Consider the following 13,714-nt stretch of genomic DNA (forward strand, 5'->3'; position numbering starts at 1 on the left):
TTTTAAAAAAATATTAGCACTTACAGAATTGTCATATGTTCCAGGTGGACAAGCGATTATGTCTGCAAAACTGGAGCCTTCCAAACAGTAATATCCAAGAGGGCATTTTATGGGATCAATGCTGTTACTGCAATAATGTCCTTTTGGACAGGCAAAGCATTCTGAAAGTCCAGTAATGTTACTGAAAAAGATAAATAGAGTCCAGCAAATTTGTTCAGGATAGTGTATTTTTGACTTTTTTTATGAGATTAATAGATATTAAAAATATTTTTAGATCACTCAGTTTGATTTTAAGGTTTTAATTTTATATGAGAGGCGAGAAACAACAATTTTGGCAATACATGAATTTTCATGGAAAATGGAGGAGTAAACATAGGGAATTATTTCTTTCAAAAAGTTAGCAGATGTTGAACTAAAGTCAATTTAATTAAAACTTTACATTTAAAAAAATATACATACCTAAATGTCCCTGGTTTACAAATAAAAGGAGTAGATGAATTACGTGGACAATAGCTACCCACAGGGCATTTATTTCCAATTATACCATCAATAGGCTCACCATATGTTGCACCTTTTATACAGTAGAAACCAGGTGAACAGTACCCATTAGGCTCAGACAATCCAGCTGCTGAACATACCCTTCCTCCAGGACATGGTTCACATTCTAATTCACTCTTGGCACCATAAATGGGATTATAAGTACCATTCTTACAAGGGAAATCAGTTGCTCGTATTGTTTTTTCTGGACAAAAGTGACCTTTTGGACATACACCACCATAAGTGTAATTTCCTGAATCTAAACCAATGGATTCATTACCCTGGAAAATAAAAGCAATCAATCTTGTAATAAGAAATATGCAAAAGATGTTGTAATATAAACTGCAAAAACAATGCCAAAATCCAATTTTTTATTACGCTGAAATCAATCATTTATTATCTCCTTTCCTAATATCTACATTCTGTGCTGTGAAAAAAATAAATCGAAATACCAAATGCAATATATTTTTATTGAATTTGTTGCAACAGGTTAATCCCTATGGAACTTGATAGACGGACAATCCTACAAAATTCTTCCATGCGTACACAACTAGTCAAATGTTAAAATCCATTATATCTATATAATTTATTAAAACAAAATAAAGTATAGACATACTGGATTAGGATGTGGCGATCCACCAATACAATAGTAGCCTCCATAACAAGGTCCTGAGGTTTCATTTAAACCAGGACCACCACAGTATTCACCAGGTTTGCAAGGTAGACAATCTGTAATATTAACTTTAGATGTTCCTGGTTGGTATGTTCCACGTGGACATGGAAGTGGGTGGATGGTTCCCCTTGGACAATAATGACCTTTATAGCAAGTTTTGGCTTCAGAAAGCCCAGTTTCATCACAGTATGCTGATTCTACACAGTCATCGCATTTAGGTGATCTAGCTTGAGTTTGGTATGTCCCCAGAGGACATGGTGTAGCAAAAGATGCATTTGTGCCAGCATAATGGCCTTTGGGTGCCACATGTTGAATCGGGGTTGTGGCACTACCATTACAGAAATGGCCTGGATCACATGGCCCCGTCGGTCCTTCATTTGTAGTTCCAGCACAATAATACCTAAGAATAATAAACGCCTAATAAACAATTCAATTTTAGATAGTTCTTTCACAGAGGGCTACTGCTTTTAAAGAATTCGATCCTAATAATTTATCAATACAAAGGTTTTCTTTTCAAAGTCTTTTTAACATACTGGTATTTCGTAGTTATACTGAACGAACTGGCAATGAATCTGAGGATAGCCAAAAAGTTGGCAAATAACATTGCACATCATGCATTTATTTCAAAGATAACTGAGCATTACGCGCAACATATTCAAGTGTATAATGGCAACATATTTAAGGAGGTATGAGAGATAACTAGCCTGTCACAAAATGTATTCTTTGAATAAAACAGGTTTTGAAACACACTTTCAAAAGAATTGTTCGAGGAGCGTTTATAATTTTAATTTTGTGTTTATTTGGACAATTTGGAGCTATAAACTAACAACATAAAAGTATTAGGAAAATTCATTCAACCACATGAAAGGAAATTTTCCTTTGTAACATTTTTGGTTTCTTTTCCTATGCAAGAGAGCGTTTTTAGCATGCAATCATCACTAATGAATTCTTGCAAAACTGTCTTACATATTTCTGTGTCAGCAATTCATTGTCGTGTGATTGCCATTGCAATATGACTCCGTCATTGGAAATTTTAAGGGGACACTTTTCATACTAATGACAAAACAAAATATTGTTTTTCTCTCATTCATATTATGATGTGAACATATAGAAAAATATTTTATTGATCTATTATTAATTAAATTTTGTAACCTGTAACCGCCTGAGTAGGGTCTTATAAAGGCCAGGTACACTTAGAGTTTTTCTTCACTATTTTTTATTTAAAAATTATTTTTCTACTGCTTCCTTAAGATAGGGCTCAAAATAGATCAATCCATTTAAAGAAAATACACAAAGATACACAAATACATACAACTTGTCATTACAACTTCACACAAGTGTCTTAAGCACAAAAAACTCTTTTTATCTCCTGTAGCCAATTTTCTCTTGTGACAAATTTGCTACCACACTTTTTCTTACAAAAAAATTTTTTTTTTTAAACTTAATTGTATATGTGTTCTTTCTCCTACAATGTTACATGTTGAAATAGAAGTTGTAATCTGAAGATCATAACGAGTTAATTAATATAACAACCACATTATTAAGATATGGTACCTCATGTCTTCACTTTTAAACAATCGTTAATAGGGCAAAAATCTCCTTGCATAAGTATAGCAGTTAATTTATATCCATTACCGCAATAACAATAAAAATAACCCAACTGCTGCAGAAAGAATTTTTTTTAACTGAATAATAAGTCAGCTTCTTCTTTCTTTATATAATATTATCGCTTATACATCTAAAAAAAATTTGCACCTTTTACAACATAACATACCCTGTAGGACAAGCTGAACAATCTGCTGGTGACTCTCCTCCTTCATTTGGATTATACTTTCCATCAGGACACGGTGATGGCTTTTTAGCTCCACGTTCGCAGTAACCTCCTTTTGGACAAGGCCCTCCAGTTATACCTCCTGATGGAGCCTACAGATTTAAAAGTTCAAAAACTGTAAATTACACAAACAAACACGAAGACAAAAGAAAGAAATAATCTATTAATAATCAATGGAGTTTTAAGAGTTAAAAATATATACTGATGTAGCAGCAGCTCCTTTGCAATAATACCCAGCATCACACAAACCAGTTGGTTCTATTTTTCCTGTAGCAGCGCAGTACTCTCCCGCAGGACATGCAGTGCAATCTTCGGATCGCTTTAATCCTGTCTGGTTACTAAAGTATCCAGATGGACATGGTTGTGGAATTGATGAACCAGTTGGACAAAATGAACCCTAAGGTGTTTACATTAACTGCTATAATTAACGTCACAAGGTAAATGTAATAGGTAAATGTTAAAGTACAAGAAGGTTCCAGTGAAACAACTATGCTGTTAAATGAATGAATTGCAAATAAAATTGTTAAACCAACACAAAACAGATACTATGAAGAATTTAAAAAACAAAACAAATAAGACATAACATGGTACCTACCTTAGGACATATTTTTGGGAATGGTAGTCCTTCTTCATTGCAGTACATACCAGCAAAACACTTACTGCAGTCACTGCTAGATATAGCTGAAGATGCATTTCTATAGAAGCCAACTGGGCATGGGTATTTATATTTGTAACCAGTGCCTGCAGGACAAAAGTAACCTTGTGGACATTTGGCTGTTGGTTCAGTTTGACCTTCTGGTTCGCAATAATAACCTTCTTTGCATTTCAGGCAATCCGTAATTTTTTTCATGTTAGTAAACGGATTATATGTTCCATTAGGGCATTTTTGGGGATAGGGATTCTAAATAAAAGATGGTATACTCAAATTGTGCAAAAAGTGATACGTGCAATTTGTTGGAATGTTTCAAAAATGAAATGTAGCATCAACTATATCTTCTTGGTGTCTAATAGAATAGGGGTGTTATTTAAAGGATGACAGTATATAAAATTGTAAGTTTATAACGCCAACATGACCTTTAAAAAGTTGGATAATAGAAATTTTAATGTTAGTATTTTATTTGCTGATATACCGCTTAGAATTAATATAGTTACCCTGACGGTCAGAGTGAAAAATTTAAAATAACCAGTTAAGTCAATTTTTTCGCCAGTCAAAAAAATAAAGACTAATGCAGAAAAATAGTGTAAGTAACTGGAATTTCTAACACAGCATAAACATATTTATCCAAAATTTTAAAAGTATGTATATTAAAAGTTTCAAACTTTTTGGAGAATTGTAATATTTTTTGGCTACTCCCTAATTTTAAATGAAATCAAGAAAGTGCACTAGCTTTTCTTAAAGTTTGTTTGCTAATACTAACTAATCAGGGAATTGTAATAAACAAAAAGTAACATTACTTTACAAAGAACATTTCTTAAGAAAATAATACTTCTCCCTTTCTCCTTCCCTCTAGGCTACAAATTTACAACGCATTCTGATGCTGGTAGTCAAAAGCAAACAAACAAAACTTTGATCACATTGAAGTAGTTTGTTTTTATTGGTTCATATGTACACTATTATGGGGATAATATTAGTTTAATATGTAAAGATCTAATTTTAAGATCTAATAGATAATCCGAAGTAAATTTAACGCCATTATATTTTTAAATAAGCAGTAGTGCCATGGACCACTGCCAAACGATACATCCTCAGATACTTTATGAACAACAAACTTAGATCTTAGTTTTTCTAAAAACTCTTGTTCTGTACAAGACCAGCGTTTAGAGAGATAACTAATGAGGAATATTCCTTATGTAATTTTGAAGAAAAAGTACAAAAAAAAGATAAAGTTTGCTCACAAAGTTTGGAGCTTCTTCTACCTGCCTTTACGCTACTAAAAATACATAGCTATACGATTTTAAAAATGCAGTTAAAGCTCAGAGTATATATTTGATTTTTATCGCTCAGAGTTTTGTGGTTAGACATTTCATGCATTGCAGTATAGCTACACTCTTGATAAACAATGCTTTTATTTTGTTTTATAACCTTCAGAAGGTTTTTTTTGCTTGTGGAAAGCATAATTAGTTGCTATTAGTTGACTGCTTGTTTTATTATCCCAGCAGTGAAAAATGTTGAATTTCAGTGATTATTGATCATCGACCGACTGGTGCTTTAAGCACTCTTGACACAGAGAATGGATCAGAAGACCAACAAAATGCTTAAAAACAAATTTAATAAAATGTAATACCTGATCTCCTTGAACGCAGTAATGTCCTTTCCAACAAGGATTTAAGGCTGGGTATGGCTGATAGAATATTCCAGAAGGACAATGCATGCCAGCAGGACAAATATACTTTGTTTTCATCTCCGTGTAACTTGTGGTGTTCGACATACAATAATAACCGGCAGAGCATTTTGTACAGGATGACGCACCTGGTGGAGAAAAATTACCAACTTCGCATGCGACTGGTTTAACTGTGCCATTAATTGGACAGCTATATCCTGCTGTACATGAAGAACAATCTCCTAGAAAATCAAAGCAAAGACACACTATATAGTAAACCTCAAAAAAAAAAAGATGTTGATGAAAACATAAAACAAGAGCATTACTTATAAGATGCCGGAAAGACATTGTTAAGTACCCATTATTGTCTAACATTAGAAATTCTTTTAATTTTTAATGTATTTATACTCGTATTTATACTCGTTATACTTGTTTATTTCCATTAATTCATTAATTCAAAATTTCAAGAGGAAAAAAAATCACCGATTTAAGGTTTCCAAAGCATGTATAAGTTGATCGTGGGGCACTTCCTCACTTTGGCTTAATAACTTCTTTCTGCTAATTTCAACAAACAGTTTCCAAATCTTTCATCATCTTAGATATTACCTGTTACGCAAAACTCAAACATCCATGAAATTTTTATATCTTATGTATAATTTAATAACTTATGTGTTTTGATCTAGAAAAAAGTGAAATCTTTTATCATAACATTTTAAAAATAGGAATGCTATTTAAGCCACAAGCAGTAAGAAAGCAAATCAAGTGATGTGCTAAGAAAATTGAATTGCTAGTGTTTACTTGTTAGCTTTGCAGACCACATTGTGGCTTAAACCGAGCCTGTTCTTTAGCTTTTTTAACCTGTGCAGTCACTTAAAAAGCTAACTTGTCTAAAAACAGGTAAGCATGACAACAAAACAAATAAATGTTTGATAAATTCGTTGAGCATTGTCATGAAACTATCATATCATGATAAAGTTTTTTGTACAAAACAGTTGATATTGTTTATTTAGGGGGATAATGCCTTACACAACAATACTCTGCACAAAAAAGAATCACAAAAGTTAAGGAGAAAATAGTTAAGCATTTCAAAGCAAGCTGAGTCATATTAAGATCTTCCCTGAAAATCACAAATTAAGGACATACAATATCGCTAATACAAATTTTTTTTAAATGTTTTTTTTACAACAGGGTCCTTTTGCAAAGAACACAAGACATATCAATGGAAGCCACAAATTACCTATTACTTTTCCTTTCAATGCGTCTCGATATTGACCTGTAGGACATGGGCTTGGTAATGATGATCCTTGTGGACAATAGTGGCCTCTAGTGCAGTCTTTACAAACTTCCCATCTAACATTGCCAGTTTGATTTGTATAAGTTCCAGCTGTGCATGGGAATTCTGTGTCATATTTTGTTCCTATAATAAACATGATCTAGTGAATACATAGACAAAAGATGGAAACTATCAAAACAAAACAGAATTAAGTAAAACTTATGTTGTAGACATGTGAAAAAACCAACCTTCAGGGCAGTAATGACCAGTTGGACAAATTCCAGATGGAACAGCTGAACCCTCTAAGCAGTACCAGCCTTTTGGACATTTGTTGCAATCAGTATGAATTACGAGATTTGTTAAGTTCGACCAAGAACCTGCTGGACAGGGGAATTGCTTTGAATGACTTGTTCCCATAGGACAATAATAACCTAAAAAGTGAAACATTGAATAAGAATACGCTTTTTTGGATTAGAATGTGAACCAGCATTTTATACAGACTGAAAAGTTAAGGCATTGGAACTTTACATAAAATTAGCCAATAAACAACCACACATCATGCAGTCCTTTGCTTCTTGCAAATAAAGTGAGTCACAGAGTTTATGAAATTAAAATTTATTCCCAAGAAACTAGTTAAAAAGGGTATTCTATTAAAAATATTTAAAAAAAAATCTATGTAAAAAGTCTATGCAATTGAAATTTTGCATAATGCAGTAACTATTTTGACAATAAGATCAAAAATGTTTATGACGATTTGTGTTCAAATTTGTCATGAAATTTACTTCATTCTTTGTTGACATTGTTAGACTTACCTGATGCACATGCCTGGGGTGGCTTTTGCTTTCCTCCTGTTCCTGCTTCACATGCATGACCTTGGGGACATGAAGTGCAGTCTCTATCCGCTGTACTGTTGTGATAGTCTGTGTAAGTACCAGGTGGGCATGCATTCATAGTTTCGTTTGGTTGTTTTGATCCAGCTGGACAATAATATCCAGCACTGCATACTTCTGAAGGATAAGTCAGAGCAGTCTGTGGACAAGCCATACCAGCAATACATTGTCGACAATCTTTTTTTTGACCTTGCTCCAAATGTGGGTTATATGTACCTGCCTCGCAAGGCTTTGGCTCATCTGATCCTGACGGACAATAATATCCAGCAGGACATTGTTCACACTCACCTTGATCTGAAAATGAAGAAAATAATTTATTTATGGATTGGAGAAATTCTACAATAAAAGGATTAACAACTTTGAAAAGTTTTAAAGAAACACTTACTTTCAGCACCTTCTTTATTAGTGTAAAATCCATCTGGGCATGGATACTTTTTTGCAGATGTAGTTCCTGCCAAGCAATAATGCCCCTTTGGACATAATGTATCACCCGTAGGATCTCCACCACTACAGTATCGTCCAGGTAAGCATAGTTTACATTGTTCTGGTCTTTCTAATCCCAATTGATTGTTAAACTTGCCATCTGGACAGGGGTATTCAAACTTCGTTTTGGTACTAATTGGACAATAGTGTCCTTTTGGGCACTTTAGAGTGTGTGTTGGATACCCTGCTGTTGCAGGTTCACAATAATATCCTGCAGGACATGGTGCACAACCATCTGTTTCACTTACTGCACCTGTTTTATTACCGTAGGTTCCGGCTGGACAAGCAGTTTTTGAAATTTTATCAGAACAATAATAACCATATGGGCACAAACCAACAGCAGGAGTTGCACTGGTGCTACCCTCATTGCAAACATAACCTGGGTCACATTCTGAACAAGTTTGACTTGCACTTTTAGAATATTTGCCTGCTTCACATTTTATTGGATATTTGTCTTTTGACGGACAGTGGTAGCCACTTGGACAAGCAATGCACGTATATGTTCTACCCAAACTATAATATCCAACCTGGCATTCAGTTCCTTCACTAGTTGTGTTAGAGCAAGCATATCCTCCTGGACAAGGAGTACATTCCTATGAAAATATAAAATATTGTGATGTTAAATTTACATATTTGTTAAACAAGGAATATGCAGGAATGTTCACGTCTGCACTTAGAAGTTGCTGAGGCAAACGCTGGGTTCACCAGAACTCTTGATTTATGTTGGCAACTTTTGGTCAACACAATTATTATTATTAAAGATATTATTTTGGTTTGTCTGTTCAGTATTCATATTACTGTAGAAGGTTAATCAATTTTTGAAATTGTTGATGTGAAATACAAGTGTGCAACTTGAGACAAGTTAATGACATTAACATCAGCATTTTTTTACAGCAACTTTAAAAACTAATAAGTTCAAATAAAAAATAAAAACTATTTTTTCATACTAAAAAAATAAAGCTTCTAAGTAAGAAAATGGAATATTATTGCTGCCCTTGTCCATAAATATTGGACACTCAAGTTCTTCACAACAACAACTTCTTTAGTGCGTTCTTCCCAGCATTGCTACCATAAACTTAATTTAGGGTTTTTTTCTTCACATTCACAATGGGAAAACAAATATTAGACATACTGTGAAAAGTAAATATAGTTTTTTTAGAAGTGTGTTTTCAATAACCAGATACTTAATAGTTTGCAGGGCAGGTATAAACCTAAATGGCAAATCAACGCACAGAGCATTACAAGTTGACCATTAAAAGTTCAAAAATTACCTTTGCTCCACCCAAAGAGTATGAACCCAGTGCACAAGCTATAAGCAATGGCTCATGCTTACTTGGACATGCATAACCAGGAGGACACTGAGTGCAATTTTGCTCTCCACGATGACTGTAAGAACCAACTGGACACAATGACATTGTTGCTTTGTCAACATCAGGACAAGAATAACCAGCGTAACACGGGGTACATTTCTAAATAAAATAAAACAAGCCAATATTAATTTTGTTTTTTTAAAAAACAAGTAAGAAGAAATAATTTATTGTTTTGAGAATTTCATTATGTTTGTGTACCTTTCACAAAGCTGTTTGTTACAGGGGTATCTTTTGTTTTTAGCATTTAAGATGGTAACAAATAGAACATGGAACAATGGCAGTAGCTTCTCTTATTTACTATTAACAAAGTAGTAATAAAGTACAGCTTGTAGCAGAATTAAGTTTAAGACATAGCATATCTTTCCCTTAACTAAAAAGCTAAATAACTTACAGCTTGTCCTGCAATAGAGTAAGTACCAGGGAGACAGTCAATTGGAACTGAAATGTCAATTGCAGGGCATGCTTTACCAGCTGGACACTGTATACATGCTGTTTTATTTCCAGGTGAGAAAAACCCCTAAATTAGAAGAAATAAAAATTGATAACATAATTTAAAACATCAGAAAAAAAGATTTTATTATGAAGCATTTTACACAGATAAATTTGGTCTAAAGCACTAAACTACGAACTACTAACATTAAATTATATATAATGTATCAGAAAAAACATAAATAAGTTTAAATTAAACTAAAGGTACTGTCCGATTAAAAATCAACTAAAATTTAGACGAGAAATTCTTATTTGTAACTAATTTCTATAAAAAAATTAAATAATTCTTTGTTTTCTTTCCTAACACCAAATGAACAACATCTCATTCGTGTTTACAAAAAAAGAATGCTGTCTCTCGCTTCGATTATTTATGTGGATGGCGGATGATAAGCACTAAAGTGAGGCTGAAATAATGTGTTGTGTGTGACGTATTTACCTGAAGCGCAAGTGAACAAAATAAATAAAATGTAGGCCAGGGCTGATATTTCATTATATACCCCCTGAATTGTGAAAGACCTCTTTTTATGAATTATTCATATGGAATTAAAAAATCGAAGGGGACCTGTCTAGACCTTAAGGTAAACACACATTCTGCTAATTCTGTATGAACATAAGTAAGAAGCATTCGCTAAAAAAACTTGAAGTTCAATATGACTTTAGCCTTAGGTATGCATAGTTCTTTCAGCTACTCTAAACCCAACCAATCAATAATTAAAAAAATAGTTTCCTCTTTACATTCAGTAAGGTTGAGAGGCAGAATAATGTCGTGGTGCGCTGTTGTGAATTGCACTAACAACAGTTGAAAAAACCAGGACAAAATTTTTTTTTCGCTGCTTAAGGATACAAAAAAAAAATGAACGGAGGAAAAAAAAGGATGTTAAGGAGGTGAGTGGGCGCTGGTAACTAAGAGGTCGTTCAAAACTCTCTGTCATGGAGTGCCACAAAAAATATTCACAGTGTACTCTTCAATAAAACCACTGCTAGGAAATCTTTGTGTTCTGTAATACATTTTTTATCTGAAAAATATTACAATATTACTCAATCACACTTGCATCTAAGAATTACTCATGAAGGAGTAGAAAATTTTATACCATGTAACTGAAAATATTTAATAGGAGAGGCGTGCGATCGCACGCGCACGCCTTGGCACACTTCTAAATCGTTTCAGGCGTGTGATTAATCGCACACCTGAAAAATAAATATTGAGTTTTTAAAATCAACCTATAAAATCCATTTTGTAGCATGCGATGGCAGCCCTTGAAATAATTTTTGGAGACTCATCAGACAAAACGTCCTATAGTCCGATTTCCGTCTTGGTCGGACACTTCTAGATCTCAGAAATTATTGAATAGTTCTGGTCCTTTTAATCAATGAGCAAGCCTATTCATGGCCAACCTGACCATCCTAGATAATTCACCGACTCCTGACTTAGTTAAAAAAACTACGTAGACTTAAATCTCTTTTGCCTGGCCCCTTAGTCATTGGTAACCAGGTCTTACACAAGAAATCCAGCCAGCCAATGCCAATGGAGCACGGATGAAGCAAGTCTGCAAAACTGCACTTACAGGCAGAACAGACATTTTATCATGGATTTAATTGTAGATAATTTCTTCATTTGACAAAATAATTGGAAACCATAGCAGGTCCGAATTTAATGGATTTTTTCTTTATGCCTGTAAAAACGAAACGCACGGGCAGTATAAAATTGATTTACACGTGCAAATCATCGCACACCTACCCAAATATTCCTGAAAAAAACTGAGAGTCTGTCTTGTGACAGCAAAAACATTCTACTTCAGAGGGCAACCTCTCACATTTATCGCACAGGCATCATAGACCTCCGTCAACATTTAGAAGAGTAGGAGCAACAAGGTTTCCAATGTTATGTTCGTCTACGTCTTGAAAAGTCGGAAGTAGCTCATTATTCGCTGTTCTTTCCAGCTCGAATTGAAATCCTAGAACCTGCAAATTATTTTCTTTCATTGCTATCTTCATGAAGAACTTTTTTAAACAAAGGAAAAAAAATATAACTAAACAATTAGTTGTTTAATGCGCAAGTCGGGGGGGGGGGGGGGGGGGTTCGCCTAATAAGAAACCAGGTAACTATGTCACAAGCAAAAATGTGCTGAATAATGAATTGACCCAGTCCGCTTGTCACGTTCAAAAGTTCGTGAAGATGGTAGGCAAGTGCAGCAAGATCAAAAACAAAAAACGATGGTGCTAAGTATTGGATAAATCTTTGTTGTTTAAGAGTGCAATCTTCGTTATTTTTGATACTTAATGAAACAAAAGAAAAGATTTTGTTTTTTAATCGGAGAGTACCTTTAAAGATTTTAACATTGCAATTTTTTTGCAATGCAATTTTGTAAGGATCATCCTGAAGTTAACTTTTTTTGTGTGTTAACTAGCATTATTTCTTTTGTTCTTTGGAGCGATTTAACACTTATAAACTTTCCCTTGATAGTCTTAACTTATGGCTTTCTCTGAATCTCTTTTGATGTCAATAGCAGGGTTCAAATTGATTGTTTGTTTTAAAGTATTTTTCACTGTACTTACTCAACCTTTTAATATTTATATAATAATATATATAATAAAAATATTCAAAAAAAAAAAAAAAGCAAAATTAGTTTGATCACATACCAGTGTACACTGTTCATTCCCTGATCCATCTGTATTTGGACATTGCATGCCACGGGGACACAAAGTACAAGATGCTGCTCCACCAAGAGAAAAAGATCCTGATGAACACGAAATAGGTGAGCCAGTAGGGTCTGGACACATGTAACCTTTTTTACAGACAGTACAAGCAGACTGGGAGCCAGCAGCATAAGTTCCTAAAGAAATGGAGAGATAACAGTAATTGTGGAAATATTAGCACATACATGTTCTTAATAAAAAAAGGCTAGAAGGGGCAATAATATTTGACGCTATTCCAAATACTTCTGTGCAAGGTGTAAAAAATAATTTTAGATAAAAAGGGTATATATTGAATGATAAGCCCACATAATGTCCGATAATGTTTGAGAAAGAAAACTAAAATACTCCTCGCATACCTAAAGGACACATTTCTGTTGCATTTCTTAAAACAGAAGCACATGCATAACCTGGAAGACATGCAGAACAGGACGTTTGATTTCCAGTGGAAAAAGTACCAGATGAACAGATGACTGGGCGTTGCTACAAAACAAGAAACTTGAATTTAATAGCAGAGATAAAATAAAAGTGACCATGAGTTAATGTGGTCATCAAAACTTGGTTAATAATGAATAATGAATTAGCTTCCAGCAAATAATTTACTTTGCAACATTATTATTTAGAATATGTGTATAGTATTTAACTCAATCATAACATATATGCATACAGTGACTGTGATGTAAAAATTAATGTTTCTGTACTACACAAGAAGCGTGCATGCAAGACATTACTGTACCAGCATTTGAACACGTTTTTGCATATTTCAACACCAGACATACAATTTTAAAGTCTCTTCTCTTAGCATCTTTCTTATTTTGAACAAAAGCTCCTGATTAATAATTGAATATGAACACATAAATGCTATAATTAAATAAAACTGAAATATCAATTTCAAAAATGCTCACAGTAGTGTTTGGACACTGGTAACCTGCTGGACAGGTAGTACATGATCTTGATGAGCCTAAGCTGAATGTGCCTGATAAACATAGAGTCATCACACTTCTAAAATAAGAAAGAACCCACTGTTTACACATCCAATAACATAGAAAAGGTATAACACATTACTATGTTTTTGCATTCATCCCTGTTTTTGATGTTTGCAGACATTACAAAAATTTGAAAAAATTGCACAAGTTACAATAAAAGTGTTATC

General features: G+C 33.8%; 1 protein-coding gene across 1 annotated transcript in view; it reads right to left on the bottom strand.

Moving 5' to 3' along the window:
- LOC130636659 (uncharacterized) overlaps positions 1-13,714 on the bottom strand; it is a 59,817-nt gene that overhangs the window by 30,843 nt on the left and 15,260 nt on the right. Inside the window, exons 17-32 of the mRNA XM_057446452.1 lie at positions 13,467-13,563; positions 12,921-13,044; positions 12,508-12,701; positions 9,770-9,895; positions 9,280-9,477; positions 7,911-8,601; positions 7,448-7,819; positions 6,884-7,066; positions 6,600-6,779; positions 5,327-5,604; positions 3,637-3,942; positions 3,244-3,438; positions 2,985-3,133; positions 1,154-1,610; positions 460-818; positions 25-181 (exon numbers count right to left, since the gene is read on the bottom strand). Of these exons, the coding sequence (XP_057302435.1) occupies positions 25-181; positions 460-818; positions 1,154-1,610; positions 2,985-3,133; positions 3,244-3,438; positions 3,637-3,942; positions 5,327-5,604; positions 6,600-6,779; positions 6,884-7,066; positions 7,448-7,819; positions 7,911-8,601; positions 9,280-9,477; positions 9,770-9,895; positions 12,508-12,701; positions 12,921-13,044; positions 13,467-13,563 (4,066 nt within the window). The remainder of the gene's footprint in view (positions 1-24; positions 182-459; positions 819-1,153; positions 1,611-2,984; positions 3,134-3,243; positions 3,439-3,636; positions 3,943-5,326; positions 5,605-6,599; positions 6,780-6,883; positions 7,067-7,447; positions 7,820-7,910; positions 8,602-9,279; positions 9,478-9,769; positions 9,896-12,507; positions 12,702-12,920; positions 13,045-13,466; positions 13,564-13,714) is intronic.

Source organism: Hydractinia symbiolongicarpus, chromosome 3, assembly GCF_029227915.1.
Source record: "Hydractinia symbiolongicarpus strain clone_291-10 chromosome 3, HSymV2.1, whole genome shotgun sequence".
In the NCBI taxonomy this organism is placed as follows: Eukaryota; Metazoa; Cnidaria; class Hydrozoa; order Anthoathecata; family Hydractiniidae; genus Hydractinia; species Hydractinia symbiolongicarpus.